The 23195-nt window shown below is 51.8% G+C and overlaps 1 protein-coding gene across 4 annotated transcripts in view; it reads right to left on the bottom strand.

Annotated features, from left to right (window-relative positions):
- Positions 1 to 23195, bottom strand: part of RECQL (RecQ like helicase) — a 53109-nt gene that overhangs the window by 25089 nt on the left and 4825 nt on the right. For all 4 annotated transcript variants that reach the window (XM_063929399.1, XM_063929402.1, XM_063929401.1 and 1 more), the window contains 9 exons: positions 17980 to 18178; positions 16523 to 16689; positions 15853 to 15934; positions 14507 to 14655; positions 14225 to 14342; positions 14012 to 14150; positions 12360 to 12451; positions 11310 to 11529; positions 2444 to 2573 (listed from right to left, as the gene is read on the bottom strand). In XM_063929399.1, coding sequence (XP_063785469.1) covers positions 2444 to 2573; positions 11310 to 11529; positions 12360 to 12451; positions 14012 to 14150; positions 14225 to 14342; positions 14507 to 14655; positions 15853 to 15934; positions 16523 to 16689; positions 17980 to 18178 — 1296 coding nt within the window. The remainder of the gene's footprint in view (positions 1 to 2443; positions 2574 to 11309; positions 11530 to 12359; positions 12452 to 14011; positions 14151 to 14224; positions 14343 to 14506; positions 14656 to 15852; positions 15935 to 16522; positions 16690 to 17979; positions 18179 to 23195) is intronic.

The raw sequence follows: 23195 nt of genomic DNA, 5'->3' as shown, positions 1-23195 counted from the left end.
ACTAGTCTCAAACCACTAAGAAATACCCTCTGTCAGATTAGGTATAAAGAGTAGATATGAAAAGAAAAAAGGTTCTAGTGGGAGCCAATACGCCTTTAGAATGACTATGTTTAAAAGTTTTTATTCATACACAAACGGACGACATTTATAACTTAAACATTCGTCTTTGGTACAAATTACTAAAAATTCAATAAAATGATATAACAATCTTATATAAACACATATTTCAGTTGATGTGAGGAATTTACAATCAGGTGATCACAATCAGAACTTAAAAGAGATATGTCTCCAACCAGATGTTTGTGGTGAAGGCTTTATGAATCCGAAATCGCAAAATCCAACGCGTTTCGTCCGTTAGGACTTCATCAGGGGTTTACAATCAGTTCTTGTAATAGAATGGATTACCACTGGTTATAACTGGTTAGAATTCTCAATGTTACATCCAATCACATGTATGTTTTCAATTGATATGGTATCTAAATAGATTTCATCATAACAGAAAATGACAATTTAGGTTGAAGTTAGATGATGTTATATTCCCTAATCTCATCAGGGATAATGGAACCCTACAGTCCACTTCAGCTTCAATAAGTATCACCAAAAAGGACTTTAATAAATTTCCAATCCTGAACAGCACTGCTCCTGGGTCATGCACAACCTCACAGGATCACAGTTATCATTCTAAAGGCGTATTGGCTCCCACTAGAACCTTTTTTCTTCTATATTTATATATTTATTAGTGTGCCACAGGAGGAACACATTAAGAAAAGACTACTCACTGCAGTGATAAGAAGATCCTGACACTCACAGCAAGCAGTGGAGTCCGGGTAGAGGTTTCCCCTGCAGAAAGGAAATGACCGCCAGCACCAACCAAGCCGCAGGTGGCCGCCGGGAGCCGAGGTCCAAGACGGGAGGAAGCCCCGCCCCCCATTATGGCGTTGAATAACTCTAGGCTATGGTGTGACTTGATCTTGTGACTGTGTGCACTGCAACCCGGGTGCTTAGTGCATGAGCCACAGAAGCCTATTCATTTAAAAACTGTAGCCTTCCTGCCCTAAGTCAGCGGGGAGCGTCCTGCCTCCCCCGCCGATCACACGCGCCGCTGCCGGGGAGCTGATCCCGCCGAGCAGAGCGAGAGAAAGCTCCGCCCCCTATGCTCCGACTGTGTTCTGTATCAAGCTCCAGCGCAAACTTAGCGGGGAGCGCCCTGCATCCCCTGACGGCCCTGTGAGCCGGGGAGCGGGGACGGTCGAGCGGGATTAAGCTCCGCCCCCCTAGTAATGGCGCCATCTAAAATAATTTTTTTTTTTTTTTATGCATTACACAGCCCCTATATGAGTGGAGGGGGGTTAGACCAGGGACCCTGAGCGTGGCCCCAATGTATGGGAGCGGGGAGTGAATAAAAGACACAGCACACATCACAGTTTTAGATTGGTGTCTGTACTCACCGCTGTTGCAGGATTCCTGATGGAGTGGCCCCGACACGCGCCGCACGCAGCAGTGTCCGACCACTTATACTCACCGCTACCATGCTGCCGGAATCTTCTGCTGGTGGAGCGGCCCCGACACGCGCCGCACGCAGCGGTGTCCGGCCAGCTCAGGAGAGCTCAGTGTCTCCCTCAGCCGAGGCCCATCCCGAGCCGCACGCAGCTGCGATGGGACCCCGCCGGCAGCTCCCGCGGTGCAGACTAGCAGTGGCAGAGCTGCCAGTCTGTGTAAGAAAGAAAATAAAAAATAATAAAGAAAATAGAAAAAATTCTTCAGCTAAAACCAAAGTGAACCAGCTACCTCGGGCACTAACTAAGACTGGCTTGGAGGGGAGATAGTAGGGGAGGAGCTAGCCACAGTGTGAGAATTTTAAAGTGCCAGCTCCCAATTACTGCCTACTATTTCCCCATTGTAACTACGCTCCAGTGGCCCCTAGTGGATGAAGGAGAAAAATTGGTAACTCTACATTTAACGTTTGCACCCAGCAGAGATTTTGTTACTTTTTCAGTATTCATTACATATAACCAGAGGAGCAGAAACGTCTGCGTACGGCTTTATACACAGCACTGGCGTAACTATACTGGGGGCCCCCACTGCACCCAGTAATTTGGCGTACCTTGCTGCCACGCTGAGGAAATCAGCAGGAAATTGCGCCGTTCTACCGGAGAATCACACTACAGAAAATGGGTCCAGTGCGGCAACATTGTCCCGGGAGGAGTTTATACACGTGGAAGACTGGTGCATGGACAGAGATAACCCCAGGCAGGGGAGGGGGTTCTGTGACTGCATATAGGCCCCGTCCTCAGATAGGATGCCCCTGGTTCACAGGGTATAACTGGATGTTTTATAGACACTAGTTGGGGGGCTGTGAAGGAGGACGCCTGTTCCAGGAGTGGTAGAGAAACGTGTCTGCTATTAGGAATACAAGTTCCGGAGGTCAGCGTTGGTCACGTACCTTGTTTGTGGCCTTTTTGGTGGTTCTCATCTGGATGGCTATTGAATGCTTGTCGCTTTTGAGCAGGTTGGCTTTGGGTCCTTGTTTCACATAAGATATAGTGGCATAAGCTGTGAAGCTGAAATCTTCCCTGAAATGACACATTAAATAGAAGGCGTCACTGCGGAGGATAATCGTGTAATGGCCGATTAGGGAACTGAAGCAGCTTTATCATCACGGCCAGAGTACAACTATCGCATACAGCTTACACTTCTTACAACACAGCCGCCCCCTCCCCCATGTGTCACAGAGACCATGAATAGCCATATTAAAGTCATGTCTAATGTAGTATAGTTCCAGCGCTATTATATAGCGGTGCTGAGCCAGGCCGCACCCACCAAACGTAAGCCTCCAAGCATTCAGTCTACTGGAGCTTAGTGGTCTGGGGGGTTATATCAGACTGGTTACTAGCCGCCTACCTATAGTTGTAGCAATTAGCTGATCCCCTTTGTGTTGATGACATTTACAGACCCCAGATCAAGTCCCCAAACAGCTCATATCTCCTATGCTGTGGCCTAAACACTCATTTCCGTGTCACCACCACCAGTTACTAGTCCCAGTGTGGGAGCAGATGGACTCTCCCACGCCATTACCGGCTCCAGTTTCCTGTACATTTCCTTCACCCCCCAGCCAAATCCACACGCAGACAGCAACAGCTTAATGCTATCAACCAGATCTCACTACAGGTGGCTGCCTCTGTACCTGCATACACTCACTTCAGCCCCGGACAAAGCAGCTCCGGCCATTAGTCTCCAGGTAAACAAACATGTGCCCCCGCACTGCTGACAGCCCCAAAGCAGACGTCTCCGCCATAAACTCATCCTACAGCACCTGCCAAGTGCCTGCTTCTCTATGGTAGCCACCCACAACAGTGGCTGCCTGTCTGCCAACTCTCTTCTCTGCCCATCTGCACCTTCTCCCCTGCACATGACCCCGTCCTTCTCCTCCCCTGCACATGACTGCATCACCCACGCCACAATCACCCCGTCCTCCTCCTCCCCTGCACATGACTGCATCACCCACGCCACAATCACCCCGTCCTCCTCCTCTCCTGCACATGACTGCATCACCCACGCCACATTCACCTCTTCCTTCTTCTCCCCTGCACATGACTGCATCACCCCGTCCTTCTCCTCCCCAGCACATGACTGCATCACCCCATCCTCCTCCTCCCCTGCACATGACTGCATCACCCACGCCACATTCACCCCGTCCTTCTCCTCCCCTGCACATGACTGCATCACCCACGACACATTCACCTTGTCCTTCTTCTCCCCTGCACATGACTGCATCACCCACGCCACAATCACCCCGTCCTCCTCCTCTCCTGCACATGACTGCATCACCCACGCCACAATCACCCCGTCCTCCTCCTCCCCAGCACATGACTGCATCACCCCATCCTTCTCCTCCCCAGCACATGACTGCATCACCCCGTCCTTCTCCTCCCCAGCACATGACTGCATCACCCCGTCCTTCTCCTCCCCAGCACATGACTGCATCACCCCGTCCTTCTCCTCCCCAGCACATGACTGCATCACCCACGACACATTCACCCCGTCCTCCTCCTCCCCTGCACATGACTGCATCACCCACGCCACAATCACCCCGTCCTCCTCCTCCCCTGCACATGACTGCATCACCCACGCCACAATCACCCCGTCCTTCTCCTCCCCAGCACATGACTGCATCACCCACGCCACAATCACCCCGTCCTCCTCCTCCCCAGCACATGACTGCATCACCCACGCCACAATCACCCCGTCCTTCTCCTCCCCAGCACATGACTGCATCACCCACGCCACAATCACCCCGTCCTCCTCCTCCCCAGCACATGACTGCATCACCCCATCCTTCTCCTCCCCAGCACATGACTGCATCACCCCGTCCTTCTCCTCCCCAGCACATGACTGCATCACCCCGTCCTTCTCCTCCCCAGCACATGACTGCATCACCCACGACACATTCACCCCGTCCTCCTCCTCCCCTGCACATGACTGCATCACCCACGCCACAATCACCCCGTCCTCCTCCTCCCCTGCACATGACTGCATCACCCACGCCACAATCACCCCGTCCTTCTCCTCCCCAGCACATGACTGCATCACCCACGCCACAATCACCCCGTCCTCCTCCTCCCCAGCACATGACTGCATCACCCACGCCACAATCACCCCGTCCTTCTCCTCCCCAGCACATGACTGCATCACCCACGCCACAATCACCCCGTCCTCCTCCTCCCCAGCACATGACTGCATCACCCACGCCACAATCACCCCGTTCTCCTCCTCCCCTGCACATGACTGCATCACCCACGACACAATCACCCCGTTCTCCTCCTCCCCTGCACATGACTGCATCACCCACGCCACAATCACCCCGTCCTCCTTCTCCCAGCACATGACTGCATCACCCACGCCAGTCACCCCGTCCTTCTCCTCCCCTGTACATGACTGCATCACCCACGCCACAATCACCCCGTCCTCCTCCTCCCCTGCACATGACTGCATCACCCACGCCACAATCACCCCGTCCTCCTCCCCCTGTACATGACTGCATCACCCACGCCACAATCACCCCGTCCTCCTTCTCCCCTGCACATGACTGCATCACCCACGCCACAATCACCCCGTCCTTCTCCTCCCCTGCACATGACTGCATCACCCACGCCACAATCACCCCGTTCTCCTCCTCCCCTGCACATGACTGCATCACCCACGCCACAATCACCCCGTCCTCCTCCTCCCCTGCACATGACTGCATCACCCACGCCACAATCACCCCGTCCTCCTCCTCCCCAGCACATGACTGCATCACCCACGCCACAATCACCCCGTCCTCCTCCTCCCCTGCACATGACTGCATCACCCACGCCACAATCACCCCGTCCTCCTCCTCCCCTGCACATGACTGCATCACCCACGCCACAATCACCCTGTCCTCCTCCTCCCCTGTACATGACTGCATCACCCACACCACAATCACCCTGTCCTCCTCCTCCCCTGTACATGACTGCATCACCCACGCCACAATCACCCCGTCCTTCTCCTCCCCTGCACATGACTGCATCACCCACGCCACAATCACCCTGTCCTCCTCCTCCCCTGTACATGACTGCATCACCCACACCACAATCACCCCGTTCTCCTCCTACCCAGCACATGACTGCATCACCCACGCCACAATCACCCCGTTCTCCTCCTGCACATGACTGCATCACCCACACCACAATAACCCCGTCCTCCTTCTCCCCTGCACATGACTGCATCACCCACGCCACAATCACCCCGTCCTCCTTCTCCCCAGCACATGACTGCATCACCCACGCCACAATCACCCCGTCCTCCTCCTCCTCCTGCACATGACTGCATCACCCACGCCACAATCACCCCGTCCTCCTCCTCCACATGACTGTATCACCCACGCCACAATCACCCCGTCCTCCTCCTGCACATGACTGCATCACCCACGCCACAATCACCCCGTCCTCCTCCTCCCCTGCACATGACTGCATCACCCACGCCACAATCACCCCGTCCTCCTCCCCCTGTACATGACTGCATCACCCACAACACAATCACCCCGTCCTCCTTCTCCTCCTGCACATGACTGCATCACCCACGCCACAATCACCCCGTCCTCCTTCTCATGACTGCATCACCCACGCCACAATCACCCCGTCCTCCTTCTCCTGCACATGACTGCATCACCCACGCCACAATCACCCCGTCCTCCTCCTCCCCTGCACATGACTGCATCACCCACGCCAATCACCCCGTCCTCCTCCTCCCCAGCACATGACTGCATCACCCACGCCACAATCACCCCGTCCTCCTTCTCCTGCACATGACTGCATCACCCCCGACACAATCACCCCGTCCTCCTCCTCCCCTGTACATGACTGCATCACCCTCACCACAATCACCCCGTCCTCCTCCTCCCCTGTACATGACTGCATCACCCACACCACAATCACCCCGTCCTCCTCCTCCCCTGTACATGACTGCATCACCCACGCCACAATCACCCCGTCCTCCTCCTCCCCTGCACATGACTGCATCACCAACGCCACAATCACCCCGTCCTCCTCCTCCCCTGTACATGACTGCATCACCCTCACCACAATCACCCCGTCCTCCTCCTCCCCTGTACATGACTGCATCACCCACACCACAATCACCCCGTCCTCCTCCTCCTGCACATGACTGCATCACCAACGCCACAATCACCCCGTCCTCCTCCTCCCCTGTACATGACTGCATCACCCACGCCACAATAACCCCGTCCTCCTCCTCCCCTGCACATGACTGCATCACCAACGCCACAATCACCCCGTCCTCCTCCTCCCCTGTACATGACTGCATCACCCACGCCACAATCACCCCGTCCTCCTCCTCCCCTGTACATGACTGCATCACCCACGCCACAATCACCCCGTCCTCCTCCTCCCCTGTACATGACTGCATCACCCACGCCACAATCACCCCGTCCTCCTTCTCCTCCTGCACATGACTGCATCACCCACAACACAATCACCCCGTCCTCCTCCTCCCCTGTACATGACTGCATCACCCACGCCACAATCACCCCGTCCTCCTCCTCCCCTGTACATGACTGCATCACCCACGCCACAATCACCCCGTCCTCCTTCTCCTCCTGCACATGACTGCATCACCCACGCCACAATCACCCCGTCCTCCTTCTCATGACTGCATCACCCACGCCACAATCACCCCGTCCTCCTTCTCCTGCACATGACTGCATCACCCACGCCACAATCACCCCGTCCACCTCCTCCCCTGTACATGACTGCATCACCCACGCCAATCACCCCGTCCTCCTCCTCCCCAGCACATGACTGCATCACCCACGCCACAATCACCCCGTCCACCTTCTCCTGCACATGACTGCATCACCCCCGACACAATCACCCCGTCCTCCTCCTCCCCTGTACATGACTGCATCACCCTCACCACAATCACCCCGTCCTCCTCCTCCCCTGTACATGACTGCATCACCCACGCCACAATCACCCCGTCCTCCTCCTCCTGCACATGACTGCATCACCCACACCACAATAACCCCGTCCTCCTCCTCCCCTGCACATGACTGCATCACCAACGCCACAATCACCCCGTCCTCCTCCTCCCCTGTACATGACTGCATCACCCACGCCACAATCACCCCGTCCTCCTCCTCCCCTGCACATGACTGCATCACCCACACCACAATCACCCCGTCCTTCTCCTCCCCTGCACATGACTGCATCACCCACGCCACAATCACCCCGTCCTCCTCCTCCTGCACATGACTGCATCACCCACACCACAATCACCCCGTCCTCCTCCCCCTGTACATGACTGCATCACCCACGCCACAATCACCCCGTCCTCCTCCTCCCCTGCACATGACTGCATCACCCACGCCACAATCACCCCGTCCTCCTCCTCCCCTGCACATGACTGCATCACCCACGCCACAATCACCCCGTCCTCCTCCTCCCCAGCACATGACTGCATCACCCCATCCTTCTCCTCCCCAGCACATGACTGCATCACCCACGACACATTCACCCCGTCCTCCTCCTCCCCTGCACATGACTGCATCACCCACGCCACAATCACCCCGTCCTTCTCCTCCCCAGCACATGACTGCATCACCCACGCCACAATCACCCCGTTCTCCTCCTCCCCTGCACATGACTGCATCACCCACGACACAATCACCCCGTTCTCCTCCTCCCCAGCACATGACTGCATCACCCACGCCACAATCACCCCGTTCTCCTCCTCCCCTGCACATGACTGCATCACCCACGCCACAATCACCCCGTTCTCCTCCTCCCCTGCACATGACTGCATCACCCACGACACAATCACCCCGTTCTCCTCCTCCCCAGCACATGACTGCATCACCCCATCCTTCTCCTCCCCTGCACATGACTGCATCACCCACGCCACAATCACCCCGTCCTCCTCCTCCTGCACATGACTGCATCACCCACGCCACAATCACCCTGTCCTCCTCCTCCCCTGTACATGACTGCATCACCCACACCACAATCACCCCGTCCTCCTCCTCCCCTGCACATGACTGCATCACCCACGCCACAATCACCCCGTCCTCCTCCTCCCCTGCACATGACTGCATCACCCACGCCACAATCACCCCGTTCTCCTCCTCCCCTGCACATGTCTGTATCACCCACAATCACCCCGTCCTCCTCCTTCCCTGCACATGACTGATTCACCCACGCCACAATCACCCCGTCCTCCTCCTCCCCTGCACATGACTGCATCACCCACGCCACAATCACCCCGTTCTCCTCCCCCTGTACATGACTGCATCACCCACGCCACAATCACCCCGTCCTCCTCCTCCCCTGTACATGACTGCATCACCCACGCCACAATCACCCCGTCCTCCTCCTCCCCTGCACATGACTGCATCACCCACGCCACAATCACCCCGTCCTCCTCCTCCCCTGCACATGACTGCATCACCCACGCCACAATCACCCCGTTCTCCTCCTCCCCTGCACATGACTGCATCACCCACGACACAATCACCCCGTTCTCCTCCTCCCCTGCACATGACTGCATCACCCACGCCACAATCACCCCGTCCTCCTCCTCCCCTGCACATGACTGCATCACCCACGCCACAATCACCCCGTTCTCCTCCTCCCCTGCACATGTCTGTATCACCCACAATCACCCCGTCCTCCTCCTCCCCTGCACATGACTGCATCACCCACGCCACAATCACCCCATCCTCCTCCTCCCCCTGTACATGACTGCATCACCCACGCCACAATCACCCCGTCCTCCTCCTCCCCTGCACATGACTGCATCACCCACGCCACAATCACCCCGTTCTCCTCCTCCCCTGCACATGACTGCATCACCCACGCCACAATCACCCCGTCCTCCTCCTCCCCTGCACATGACTGCATCACCCACGCCACAATCACCCCGTCCTCCTCCTCCCCTGCACATGACTGCATCACCCACGCCACAATCACCCCGTTCTCCTCCTCCCCTGCACATGACTGCATCACCCACAATCACCCCGTCCTCCTCCTTCCCTGCACATGACTGCATCACCCACGCCACAATCACCCCGTCCTCCTCCTCCCCTGCACATGACTGCATCACCCACGCCACAATCACCCCGTCCTCCTCCTCCCCTGCACATGACTGCATCACCCACGCCACAATCACCCCGTCCTCCTCCTCCCCTGCACATGACTGCATCACCCACGCCACAATCACCCCGTCCTCCTCCCCAGCACATGACTGCATCACCCACGCCACAATCACCCCGTCCTCCTCCTCCCCTGCACATGACTGCATCACCCACGCCACAATCACCCCGTTCTCCTCCTCCCCTGCACATGACTGCATCACCCACGCCACAATCACCCCGTCCTCCTCCTCCCCTGCACTTGACTGCATCACCCACGCCACAATCACCCCGTCCTCCTCCTCCCCTGCACATGACTGCATCACCCACGCCACAATCACCCCGTCCTCCTCCTCCCCTGCACATGACTGCATCACCCACGCCACAATCACCCCGTCCTCCTCCTCCCCTGTACATGACTGCATCACCCACACCACAATCACCCCGTCCTCCTCCTCCCCTGCACATGACTGCATCACCCACGCCACAATCACCCCGTCCTCCTCCTCCCCTGCACATGACTGCATCACCCACGCCACAATCACCCCGTCCTCCTCCCCCTGTACATGACTGCATCACCCACAACACAATCACCCCGTCCACCTTCTCCCCTGTACATGACTGCATCACCCACGCCACAATCACCCCGTCCTCCTCCCCAGCACATGACTGCATCACCCACGCCACAATCACCCCGTCCTCCTCCTCCCCTGCACATGACTGCATCACCCACGCCACAATCACCCCGTCCTCCTCCTCCCCTGTACATGACTGCATCACCCACGCCACAATCACCCCGTCCTCCTCCTCCCCTGCACATGACTGCATCACCCACACCACAATCACCCCGTCCTCCTCCTCCCCTGTACATGACTGCATCACCCACAACACAATCACCCCGTCCACCTTCTCCCCTGTACATGACTGCATCACCCACGCCACAATCACCCCGTCCTCCTCCTCCCCTGCACATGACTGCATCACCCCCGACACAATCACCCCGTCCTCCTCCCCTGCACATGACTGCATCACCCACGCCACAATCACCCCGCATTCCTCACACCGGTTCCTATTGGAGGCTGTCCTAAATGCCAAGGCAACACCAATCTGCCCCTGTTACCAGATCATCCTGCAGCTGCTGACCCTGGCTCTCAATAGCCTCCAAAATTAGGGTTGCCATAATGGCCCTTTAATCCGGGACACCTTTGTTTCCACAGATTCTGATTAAATCAGGTGTAATGCAGGCTTGAATTTAGCCAGCCACAGAACCTGTGTAAATCAGGTGTCCCAGATTAAAGGGATAATATGGAAATACTATGCACAATCCAATTCAGATGACCATCTACAAAGCCTTCAACATTACCACCGTCTCTGATATCCCAAACCTCCTCTGGCAATCCTCTCCCTCCTACCTCTGCACCTCTTATTCCCGCCTGCAAGCCTCTCCAGTCCCACTACCCATTCAATTAGTTTTTTGCCACGCCCGTTAAGACTTCCACAGCCGTCAAATCCTGAAACAATCTCCCCACTCTCTCGTGGGCAGGGCCCTCCGCCCTTTGAGTTTATATTATTTTGTACATGTATTTTCTATATGGAAGAAGCGCACATTTATTTTAGCCCGTGTGATGGAATTGGTCCTTACTTGATATATTGCTGTAGGAGCAGATGAGCAATAACCCTTTCTACTTCATCGCGAGAAAATTTAGGGGGCAGGACACCCGGGACCCGGAGCTTGGAGGCACCTTTACCCAGCCAGGCATCAATCAGTTTCAGTGGAGTCAGTTTTTCATCCATTTGATTAGCGTGTTCCAGTATTTTCACAATGTCTCTGCCGTAATCCGTGATATCGGTTCTGTCGTAGGCTAGAAACACAACACACGGTGATGAGAGCAGACGTTTCAGCTCACAGACTAGGTTACTAGGTGTTTGTCAATGTGACCAGGTAAGATGAAAGGGTGTGTGTCAGGATGAGACCCAGCTGAGCACGGGGGACATCAAAACCACCTGCTCTCTCTTTGCATTTTGATAATTGATAAAAATAAACCATTAACAGATATAATTGAAAGCATTCTTATTTTGCAGCATTTTATCCTCAGCTGCCTAAAACTTTTGCACAGTGCTGTATATATATTTTTTACATTAAGCTGTATATTAGTGGACTGTGTAATGTATAATTGTATAGTGTTTGTACACCATCCTCTCTGGGATCGGTATGAAATACCTCCAATCAAAATCCCGACACCAATTGACCGAAGGTCAAAATGCCGACATGGACAAAATGCCGACATGCATTTTTGTGTGTGTGTGTGTGTGTATGTCGACATAAGTCAACATGGACACCATATAAAGTGTACTGCGTCCCCTTGCATGGCTCGCGAGCTTCGGGCACGGTGCCTCGCTGCGCTCGCACACTATTATATTCCCCCTCCAGGTCCACTGGGATGGTAAGGTATGAACAAGTCGGTTTCAATGAAAAAAAATCATGAAAAACTCATGTCGGTATTTTGACCTGTCGACATTTTACATGTCGGTATTTTGACCTTGTCGGTATTTTAAATGTCGGTATTTTGTCCATGTCGGGATTTTGACCATCGGTCAATTGGTGTCGGGATTTTGAACGTCGGGATTTTGATTGGAGGTAAACTGACTGCTTCCCTCCTCTCTGACGCGGAGATGGGATAGATCCACTTACTCCTGTCAGTCTTGCAGTTATCACACATCTCATTACACTGCGTCGAGTCCCAAACTTCATCAAAGTGCTGAGCGATGAGGACACGTCTGCACCTGCATGTGGACACGGGAACACGCGTGTTATGTAGCATCAAAACAGGGATGGAAACATGATCTCCTTATCACAGGGAAATTACAGAACTAGGGTAGCTCATTATATTCTGCTGCATCGAAATAAGGACTTCAAGTACAACACGGGGAAAAGTGTGTGTGTGTGTGTGTGTGTGTGTGTGTGTGTGTGTAATATATATACATACATACATACACACACACACACATACAACTACATAGCATTAATATGAAATTATGAAATATCTACTGTACAACATGAACCCATCTATGCAGCTGGCAGCACACGTGTATATGTGACAAAAGCCAGTTCCACCAGGGCCGCCATTTCTGAGCTAATAACGAGTCAGCCAGCTGGGCACGGACACGGCACATGCGTGCCTCTGCATTACCAGTGGGAGGAGTTGGGTGTTTGGAGGTAGTTTCCGGCTACAGACACAGATAGAGATAAGTGTAATAGAGGTGGTGAGAGGTAACATTTCCTGCTGTACCGGAGGACGTGCAGCCCCTTCCCTCCCGCCCCTACGTGTGCGCTGCAGAGGGTTACGGTTATTCGCAGGAGCACGCGACCGTTTCCACTCCACAGAAACATTCACAGTTTGCATCAGGTCAGAGATGACGGTCATCTTGTGCTTTTATATTGTGTATTTCTAGGAGCAGAAAAAGCAATGCAGCTTCACCCAACGCAGGACGCCCCAATGTGACATCACCTCGTAGCTAATGAGGATAACACTGCGGTATGTCTGGAGAAAATGTTTGATGAATAAAGCATGTGGTCCTAGGTAGGCGACGAATCATGCGTTCCGCCATGGGAAAACCTGCAGACTGATACTATTGGGGTGTTTCTGAAGACCAGCTGGAAATTCACTGGAGACAATGAGATCATTGCGGGTTTCAACTAGGGAAGCCAATCCCGGGCCATTTTTTCAATCCCGGGTATCGGGATTGAAAAATGGCCAATCCCGGGATTCCCAGGATACCCGGGATTGGCTTTTCCCTAGGTGGCCGCCTCCTCGCCCCGCCCCGCACATATAACTCACCATATACCGGGGGCGGGCGGGAGGGGAACATCTTCTGAACTCTGCTGGTGGCTCCTACTCACGCTGTGCTGGGGACCCAGAAGCAGGAAGCCGGGCAGCGTTTGAGCGTCCTGTGGACGCTCAACGCTGATCCCTCAATCCCCGGGATTGGAGCTTCCAATCCCGGGATTGAATCCCGGCCATTTTTGGGCCTAAATCCCGGGATCCCGACGATCCTGATCCCGGGATTGGCCACCATAGTTTCAACTTAACGACTCATAAATGACCCTTAGATCAGTGTTTCCCAACCTCGGTCCTCAAGGCACACTAACAGTCCTGGCTTTAGTGATATCCAGGCTTGAACACAGGTGACTTAATTAGTACCTCAGTTATTTTGATTTAACCATCTGTGCTGAAGCCTGGATATCACTAAAACCTGCACTGTTGGTGTGCCTTGAGGACCGCGGTTGGGAATGCCTGCCTTAGATGATTAGATAATTTAAGCTTCATCTTCCTGGAAACTCACCTTGTCAAGTCCTGACAGTACCTCACCATCTCATACAACTTCTGCTGTCCGACGTTCTCCATAACGACCATTGAGCTTAGCCTGAAGATGTCTCCGAACCCATAGTACAGTATACAGTCTGCGTGTTTGTCGTCGCGGCCTGCGAGAAGATCACGTCAGGTCACAGACGACTATACAGTACAGCCCCTTTCTGTGTTACGTGTCCCCCGGTACCTGCACGTCCGCTCTCCTGGTAATAATTCTCCATCGATTTACTCATGGAGTGATGAATGACGAACCGCACATCTGGCTTGTCAATTCCCATGCCAAACGCCACAGTGGCCACCACCACCTGAGAAAGAGACCATACTGCCGTCAAAGGACTCGTTCTTCTGATATTACCACCAACGGCTAAAGAAAATGTCTTATTTTTTAATTAAATAAACCCTGATGCTCATTCATATGAAGAAATCAGTGTAGCTGACGTGTAGTGTTGGGAGACCGAGATGTACAGACCTGAATCCGGTTTTCAGTCCAGCACGTGTGGACTTTGGTCTTGTCACGTGCTTCCATATTGGCGTGGTATGTACCGGCTTTTATCCCCAGTTTCTGTAGATTTATGGTGACTTGTTCTGAATCTTTCTGAGAAAAGCAATAAACAATTCCTAGAGGAAGGAAACCGCACACATTAGGTCCCAACACAACCTGTCAGACCCCAGCAATCTGCAGAGCGATCCCACCACACATCTCTGCGCTCCCTCTTATCTCGCTCTCCTGAGAGGACACGCGTGATGTAAAAAGTAGCGTCCCTACAGGAGTTAAACATGGACGCTTTCTCCCGGCAGACGAGACCGGTTGCGTACAGCACAAGCCAAATATATACATTCAAAAGTAAATACGATTTACAACTTGCACCAGAGACCGCAGTCTAATCCTTCCCCTGAGTCACACTGATATTCATACACAATACCAAATTAAAACAATGCAAAATGTTCAAAAGTGCTGTCTTGTTTGAAATAGTCCACTCAGTGGTACGAGTCACCCTGGACTTCTTCTATCCGTCCTGAATGTGGTCTTCCCCCATATCTCCAATACATAGAGAGGGAGGAAAGACAATGACATGCTCAAGTTCCTTAGGTCAAAATTCTTCACTCACGGAGGGAAAACCTCTATAGTACTCACGTGAAATAGGTGATATACAGTATGTTCACGTAAAGGTTTCTTTGGGCATCCCAAGGAGGTTCTATTGGCTGGCCTCAACCTTCAAACCCTTATTCAGAAATCGGGTCTTAAACATCTGATGGTCTTTAAAGGTATCTTCATTCCACCGTTTCTCACAGGACCAGACCCTATGGCACAGCACTTTATTTTCTGAGGGTCTGGTCCTGTGAGAAACGGTGGAATGAAGATACCTTTAAAGACCATCAGATGTTTAAGACCCGATTTCTGAATAAAGGTTTGAAGGTTGAGGACTGCCATTACAGCCTACTTGGGATGCCCAAAGAAACCTTTACGTGAACATACTCTCTCTCACCTATTTCAGGTGAGTGGTATAGAGGGTTCCCTCCATGAGAAGAAGAATTTAGACCTAAGGAATTTGACCTCCTTCTTCTCAATGTATTGGGAGATATGGGGGAGACCATTCAGGAAAGACAGAAATCCAGGGTGACTTGTACAACTGAGTGGACTATTGCAGGAAAGACAGCACTTTCGAGCCTTTTCCATTGTTTTATATATATTTATTCATCACTCATAAAAGACCTCACTAACGAATACACAGAACATGAGGTTCATTGAGGTTGTTCTATGTCTGCTTCCGTCTACACGTCTTGGAGGTAAAACAATTGGGAACAGCGTATTACCGGATTGTCCCTTGTAACGGCTGTTGATTAATTTAACGACGTCTTCAATGAAATCACTGGAGCTTGAAGATTTGAGTCGAACCTGGAAGACAACGTAAGAGCTACTGATTATTAATCCTCAGCGATGTCAGGCACCTGGGTGAAGATTTACTAAAGCTTCTAAAACAGACAAGTGGTGGTGTCACCCATTCCATCTCTTCTCTATTGCATGTTAGAAAATTACAGAATCTGATGATGTTGCCACTAGCAACCTACCGCTTTTCAGTTCTAGAAGCTTTAGTAAATCTCCCCCCAGACAAAGTGTTTAATATATTAGGGTTATGTCTAGAGGTCGGTGGTCTGCACACTGTAGTCAGTCCACCAACAAAAATATCTACATGAATTATACGCAGAGCCTCCGTCACACCCCAGTTATACAATACACATTTAGCAGAGCCTCGCGTCACACCCGAGAGCACCCCAATTATACATCACACATTTAGAGGAACCTCGTGTCACATCCGAGAGCACCCCAATTATACATTACACATTTAGAGGAACCTCGTGTCACACCAGAGAGCACCCCAATTATACATTACACATTTAGCAGAGCCTCGTGTCACACCCGAGAGCACCCCAATTATACATTACACATTTAGAGGAACCTCGCGTCACACCCCAGAGCAGATACCTCGTAGAACAGGTTGGGTCTGTTGAACGATGCTGTGAATGTCAGGGGCTTCTGGACACACAGAATTTTCAGGGCATCCTTCAGAACGTGGTCAGTAGCCGTAGCAGTCAGACCAATCATCGGGCAATTGGGAAATTGGCGTTTTAAGATGCCCAGCGACTTGTAATCTGAGGGAAGATCACCATACGGTCAGTCACATAATCTGTTATCCGCTATCATCACTAACGGCACAGTCACGTATGGAGAGCAGCAAATAAAACTGATGATTAACACTTTTCCGAAAATGTAATTTGTATAGTTTCATTTGCGAAACTGTTTGGAGGGTACTGGAACACTGGGGTATAGAGGTGCTGCTCTGGCACTGTTTGGGGGATACTGGAACACTGGGGTATAGAAGTGCTGCTCTGGCACTGTTTGGAGGGTACTGGAACACTGGGGTATAGAGGTAATGCTCTGGCACTGTTTGGGGGATACTGGAACACTGGGGTATAGAGGTGCTGCTCTGGCACTGTTTGGGGGATACTGGAACACTGGGGTATAGAGGTAATGCTTTGGCACTGTTTGGGGGATACTGGAACACTGGGGTATAGAGGTAATGCTCTGGCACTGTTTGGAGGGTACTGGAACACTGGGGTATAGAGGTAATGCTCTGGCACTGTTTGGAGGGTACTGGAACACTGGGGTATAGAGGTAATGCTCTGGCACTGTTTGGAGGGTACTGGAACACTGGGATAGAGGTGCTGCTCTGGCACCGTTTGGGGTGTACTGGAACACTGGGGTATAGAAGTGCTGCTCTGGCACCGTTTGGGGGGGTACTGAAACACTGGGATATGGATATGCTGCTCTGGCAGCGTTTGAGGGGGCACTGGAACACGGATACTGGCACCTTTTGGGGGGTACTGGAACACTGGGGTATAGAGGTGATGCTGTGGCACAGTTTGGTGGGGTACTGGAACACTTGTATATAGAGATGATGCTCTGGCACTATTTGGGGGGCACTGGAACACTGTGGTATAAAGATGCTGCTCTGGTACTGTTTACGGGGGGGGGGGGGACTGGAACACTTGTATATGATACTGCTCTGGCACCGTTTGGGGGGGCACTTGAACACTGGGATATAGAGGTGCTGCTCGGACATTGTTTGGGAGCAAAAACAAATATTATGGAAAAGTGAAGTCAAACAATGGAACTGTACTGAAAGATTAGCTTTGCAGATTGAATTACTAGCACCATCACAGAAGGCCCTATAACTAGAATAGGTTACATAGTCATCCCTTAATATTTACATTAAGCAGAAATAAATGGAAAATCTCTCTGGGAATAGCTCCACCTGGCGGTTCCATCATGCGCACTACATGCTTTATAGTAAAGATATTCATAATATATGTTTATTTCAAGGACATCAGAATACCCTGCAGTGATTGACGTTTGTGATTTTACCCAACAGGATTTCTCACCTGGACGGAAGTCGTGCCCCCACTGGCTGCAGCAATGTACTTCGTCCACCGCAATCCGCGACAGCCGCCCGGCCTGGTACGCCTTCTCCAGCCGAGACATGAACAGCTTGCTCTTCGCAATCTTCTCTGGCGTGACGTAGAGGAGTTTAAGCTGTGACTGTTTATCGATCATTTCTCCGTGCACCCACTTCACGTGTTCCTGGGGCAGAGATACACAGGGTAAGCTGGAATATGTCACCCCAAATTCACACAGGCAACACGCCCAACAAACGTCTGCTCCTGTACTACTGATCTCTTAGTAACTGGGAGCTATGCACAGACTATGGACACGTATTTCAATGAGGCTCACAGTAAAGGCGATTGTGTTGGAGAAGCGGTTTTGTGTTTTTTCTTGTGTTACAAAATATATTGCAACTATGTATTTTGTAACACAAGTATAAACACTTAGTGCAAGCTTTCAATTGTGCCGACACGAGGGACAGTGGAGCGAGGGGGGCAGCAGGAAACAAAAAATAAGAATTTACTCACCGGTAATTCTATTTCTCGTAGTCCGTAGTGGATACTGGGAACTCCGAAAGGACCATGGGGAATAGCGGGCTCCGAAGGAGGCTGGGCACTCTAGAAAGATTTATGACTACCTGGTGTGCACTGGCTCCTCCCACTATGACCCTCCTCCAAGCTTCAGTTAGGACACTGTGCCCGGACGAGCGTACACAATAAGGAAGGATTTTGAATCCCGGGTAAGACTCATACCAGCCACACCAATCACACCGTATAACTCGTGATATTATACCCAGTTAACAGTATGAAACAATTGAGCCTCTCAACAGATGGCTCAACAATAACCCGATTTAGTTAACAATAACTATGTACAAGTATTGCAGATAACCCGCACTTGGGATGGGCGCCCAGCATCCACTACGGACTACGAGAAATAGAATTACCGGTGAGTAAATTCTTATTTTCACTGACGTCCTAGTGGATGCTGGGAACTTTGAAAGGACCATGGGGATTATACCAAAGCTCCCAAACGGGCGGGAGAGTGCGGATGACTCTGTAGCACCAAATGAGAGAACTCCAGGTCCTCCTTAGCCAGGGTATCAAATTTGTAGAATTTTGCAAACGTGTTTGCCCCTGACCAAGTAGCAGCTCTGCAAAGTTGTAAAGCCGAGACCCCTCGGGCAGCCGCCCAAAATGAGCCCACCTTCCTTGTGGAATGGGCATTGACAGATTTTAGCTGTGGCAGGCCTGCCACAGAATGTGCAAGCTGAATTGTACTACAAATCCAACGAGCAATAGTCTGCTTAGAAGCAGGAGCACCCAGCTTGTTGGGTGCATATAAAATAAACAGCGAGTCAGATTTTCTGACTCCCGCTGTCCTGGAAACATATATTTTCAGGGCCCTGACAACGTCTAGCAACTTGGAGTCCTCCAAGTCCTTAGTAGCCGCAGGCACCACAATAGGCTGGTTCAGGTGAAACGCTGACACCACCTTAGGGAGAAAACTGGGGACAAGTCCTCAATTCTGCCCTATCCATATGGAAAATCAGATAAGGGCTTTTACATGATAAAGCCGCCAATTCTGATACTCGCCTGGCCGAAGCCAAGGCCAATAACATGACCACTTTCCACGTGAGATATTTCAGATCCACGGTCTTTAGTGGCTCAAACCAATGTGATTTTAAGAAAACTTCAACACCACGTTGAAATCCCAAGGTGCCACAGGAGGCACAAATGGGGGCTGAATATGCAGCACTCCTTTTACAAATGTCTGAACTTCAGGTACTGAAGCTAGTTCTTTTTGAAAGAAAATCGACAGAGCCGAGATCTGTACCTTAATGGAACCTAATTTTAGGCCCAAATTCACTCCTGCTTGCAGGAAATGCAGAAATCGACCTAGTTGAAATTCCTCTGTTGGGGCCCTTTCGGCCTCACACCATGCAACATATTTCCGCCATATGCGGTGATAATGATTTGCTGTAACCTCTTTCCTGGCTTTAATAAGCATAGGAATGACTTCTTCCGGAATTCCCTTTTCCTTTAGGATCCGGCGTTCAACCGCCATGCCGTCAAACGCAGCCGCGGTAAGTCTTGGAACAGACAGGGCCCTTGCTGTAGCAGGTCTTGTCTGAGCGGCAGAGGCCACGGGTCCTCTGAGATCATCTCTTGAAGTTCCGGGTACCACGCTCGTCTTGGCCAATCCGGAACCCCGAGAATTGTGTTTACTCCTCGCCTTCTTATTATTCTCAATACCTTTGGTATGAGAGGCAGAGGAGGGAACACATAAACTGACTGATACACCCACGGTGTCACTAGAGCGTCCACAGCTATCGCCTGAGGGTCTCTTGACCTGACGCAACACCTCTCTAGTTTTTTGTTTAGGCGGGACGCCATCATGTCCACCTGTGGACAATCCCACTGATTTACAATCATTTGGAAGACTTCTAGATGAAGTCCCCACTCTCCCGGGTGGAGGTCGTGCCTGCTGAGAAAGTCTGCTTCCCAGTTGTCCACTCCCGGGATGAACACTGCTGACAGTGCTAGTACATGAATTCCCGCCCATCGGAGAATTTTTGTGGCTCCTGCCATCGCCATCCTGCTTCTTGTGCCGCCCTGACGATTTACATGGGCGACTGCCGTGATGTTGTTTGACTGGATCAGCACCGGCTGGTGTAGGAGCAGGGATTTTGCTTGACTTAGGGCATTGTACATGGCCCTTAGTTCCAGAATATTTATGTGAAGGGAAGTCTCCTGACTTGACTATAGTCCTTGGAAGTTTCTTCCCCTTGTGACTGCCCCCCAGCCTCGAAGGCTGGCATCCGTGGTCACCAGGACCCAGTCCTGTATGCCGAATCTGCGGCCCTCTAGAAGATGAGCACTGTGCAGCCACCACAGAAGAGACACCCTGGTTCTTGGAGACAGGCTTATTAAACGATGCATCTGAATATGCGATCCGGACCACTTGTCCAACAGGTCCCACTGAAAGATTCTGGCATGGAACCTGCCGAATGGAATTGCCTCGTAAGAAGCTACCATCTTTCCCAGGACCCGCGTGCAGTGATGCACCGATACCTGTTTTGGTTTCAGGAGGTCTCTGACTAGAGAAGACAACTCCCTGGCTTTCTCCTCCGGGAGAAACACTTTTTTCTGGACTGTGTCCAGAATCATACCCAGGAACAGTATACGTGTAGTCGGAACCAGCTGTGACTTTGGGATATTCAGAATCCAGCCGTGCTGGCGCAGCACTTCCTGAGATAGTGCTACTCCCACCAACAACTGTTCCTTGGACCGTGCCTTTATTAGGAGATCGTCCAAGTACGGGATAATTAAAACTCCCTTTTTTCGAAGGAGTATCATCATTTCGGCCATTACCTTGGTAAACACCCTCGGTGCCATGTACAGTTCAAACGGCAGCGTCTGGACTTGGTAATGGCAAACCTGTACCACAAATCTGAGGTACTCCTGGCGAAGATGGTAAATGGGGACAAGCAGGTAAGCATCCTTGATGTCCCGGGATACCATGTAATCCCCCTCGTCCAGGCTTGCAATAACCGCCCTGAGCGATTCCATCTTGAACTTGAATTTTTTTATGTATGTGTTCAAGGATTTTAAATATAAAATGGGTCACACCGAACCATGCGGTTTCGGTACCCCAAACCGTGTGGAATAGTAACCCCGTCCTTGTTGAAGTAGGGGCACCTTGAGTATTACCTGCTGGGAATACCGCTTATTAATTGCCTCTAGCACAGCCTCCCTGCCTGAGGGAGTTGTCGGCAAGGCATATTTGAGGAAACGGCGGGGGGGGGGGGAGACATCTCGAATTCCAGCTTGTACCCCTGAAATACTACTTGAAAGAAACAGGGATCCACCTGTGAGCGAGCCCACTAATTGCTGAAATTTTTGAGACAGCCCCCCACCGTACCTGGCTACACCTGTGGAGCACCCGCGTCATGCTGTGGACTCACAGGAAGCGGTGGAAGAATTTTGATTCTGGGAACAGGCTGACTGGTGCAGCTTTTTCCCTCTTCCCTTGTCTCTGTACAGAAAGGAAGCGCCATTTGACCCGCTTGCTTTTCTGAAGCCGAAAGGACTGTACCTGATAATACAGTGCTTTCTTAGTCTGTGAGGAAACCTGAGGTAAAAATATTTCTTCCCAGCAGTTGCTGTGGATACGAGGTCCCAGAGACCATCCCCAAATAATTCCTCACCCTTATAAGGCAGAATCTCTATGCGCCTTTTAAGTCAGCATCACCTGTACAGTGACAGGTCTCTAATACCCTCCTGACAGAATGGACATTACATTCATTTTGGATGCCAGCCGGCAAAATATCCCTCTGTGCATCCCTCATATATAAGACGACGTCTTTAATATGTTCTCATATTAGCAACTAGTATGCTTGACAGGGTCACCGACCACGCTGCAGCAGCACGATCTGCAGGTCTCAGTCTAGTACCTGAGTGTGTAAATACAGACTTCAGGATAGCCTCCTGCTTTTTATCAACAGGTACCTTCAAAGTGGCCTTCCTAAAACGGCAGTGCCACCTTTTTTGACAACCGTGTGAGCGCCTTATCCACCCTAGGGGATATCTCCCAGCGTAACTTATCCTCCTGGCGGGAAAGGGTACGCCATCAGTAACTTTTTAGAAATTACCAGTTTCTTAACGGGGGAACCCACGCTTTTCACACACTTCATTTATTCATCTGATGGGGGAACAAAACACTGCCTGTTTTTTCTCCCCAAACCTAAAACCCATTTTTAGAGGTGCTTGGGTTAATGTCAGAAATGTATAACACATTTTTTATTGCCGGGATCAAGTCACGGATGTTCCTAGTGGATTGTGTATATGTCTCAACCTTGTCGACACTGGAGTCAGACTCCGTGTCGACATCTGTGTCTGCCATCTGAGAGAGCGGGCGTTTTTGAGCCCCTGATGGCCTCTGAGACGCCAGGGCAGGCGCGGGCTGAGAAGCCGGCTGTCCCACAGCTGTTACGTCATCCACCCTTTTATGTAAGGAGTTGACACTGTCGGTTAATACCTTTCACCTATCCATCCACTCTGGTGTCGGCCCCACAGGGGGCGACATCACATATATCGGCCTCTGCTCCGTCACCATATAAGCCTCCTCATTCAACATGTCGACACAGCCGTACCGACACACCGCAGACACACAGGGAATGCTCTAAACGAGGACAGGACCCACAAAAGCCCTTTGG

The sequence above is a fragment of the Pseudophryne corroboree genome, chromosome 6 (genome assembly GCF_028390025.1).
Source record: "Pseudophryne corroboree isolate aPseCor3 chromosome 6, aPseCor3.hap2, whole genome shotgun sequence".
NCBI classification, from domain to species: Eukaryota; Metazoa; Chordata; class Amphibia; order Anura; family Myobatrachidae; genus Pseudophryne; species Pseudophryne corroboree.
The sequence above is the reverse complement of the archived record's forward strand: the minus strand, read 5'-3'. Positions and strand labels throughout refer to the sequence as shown.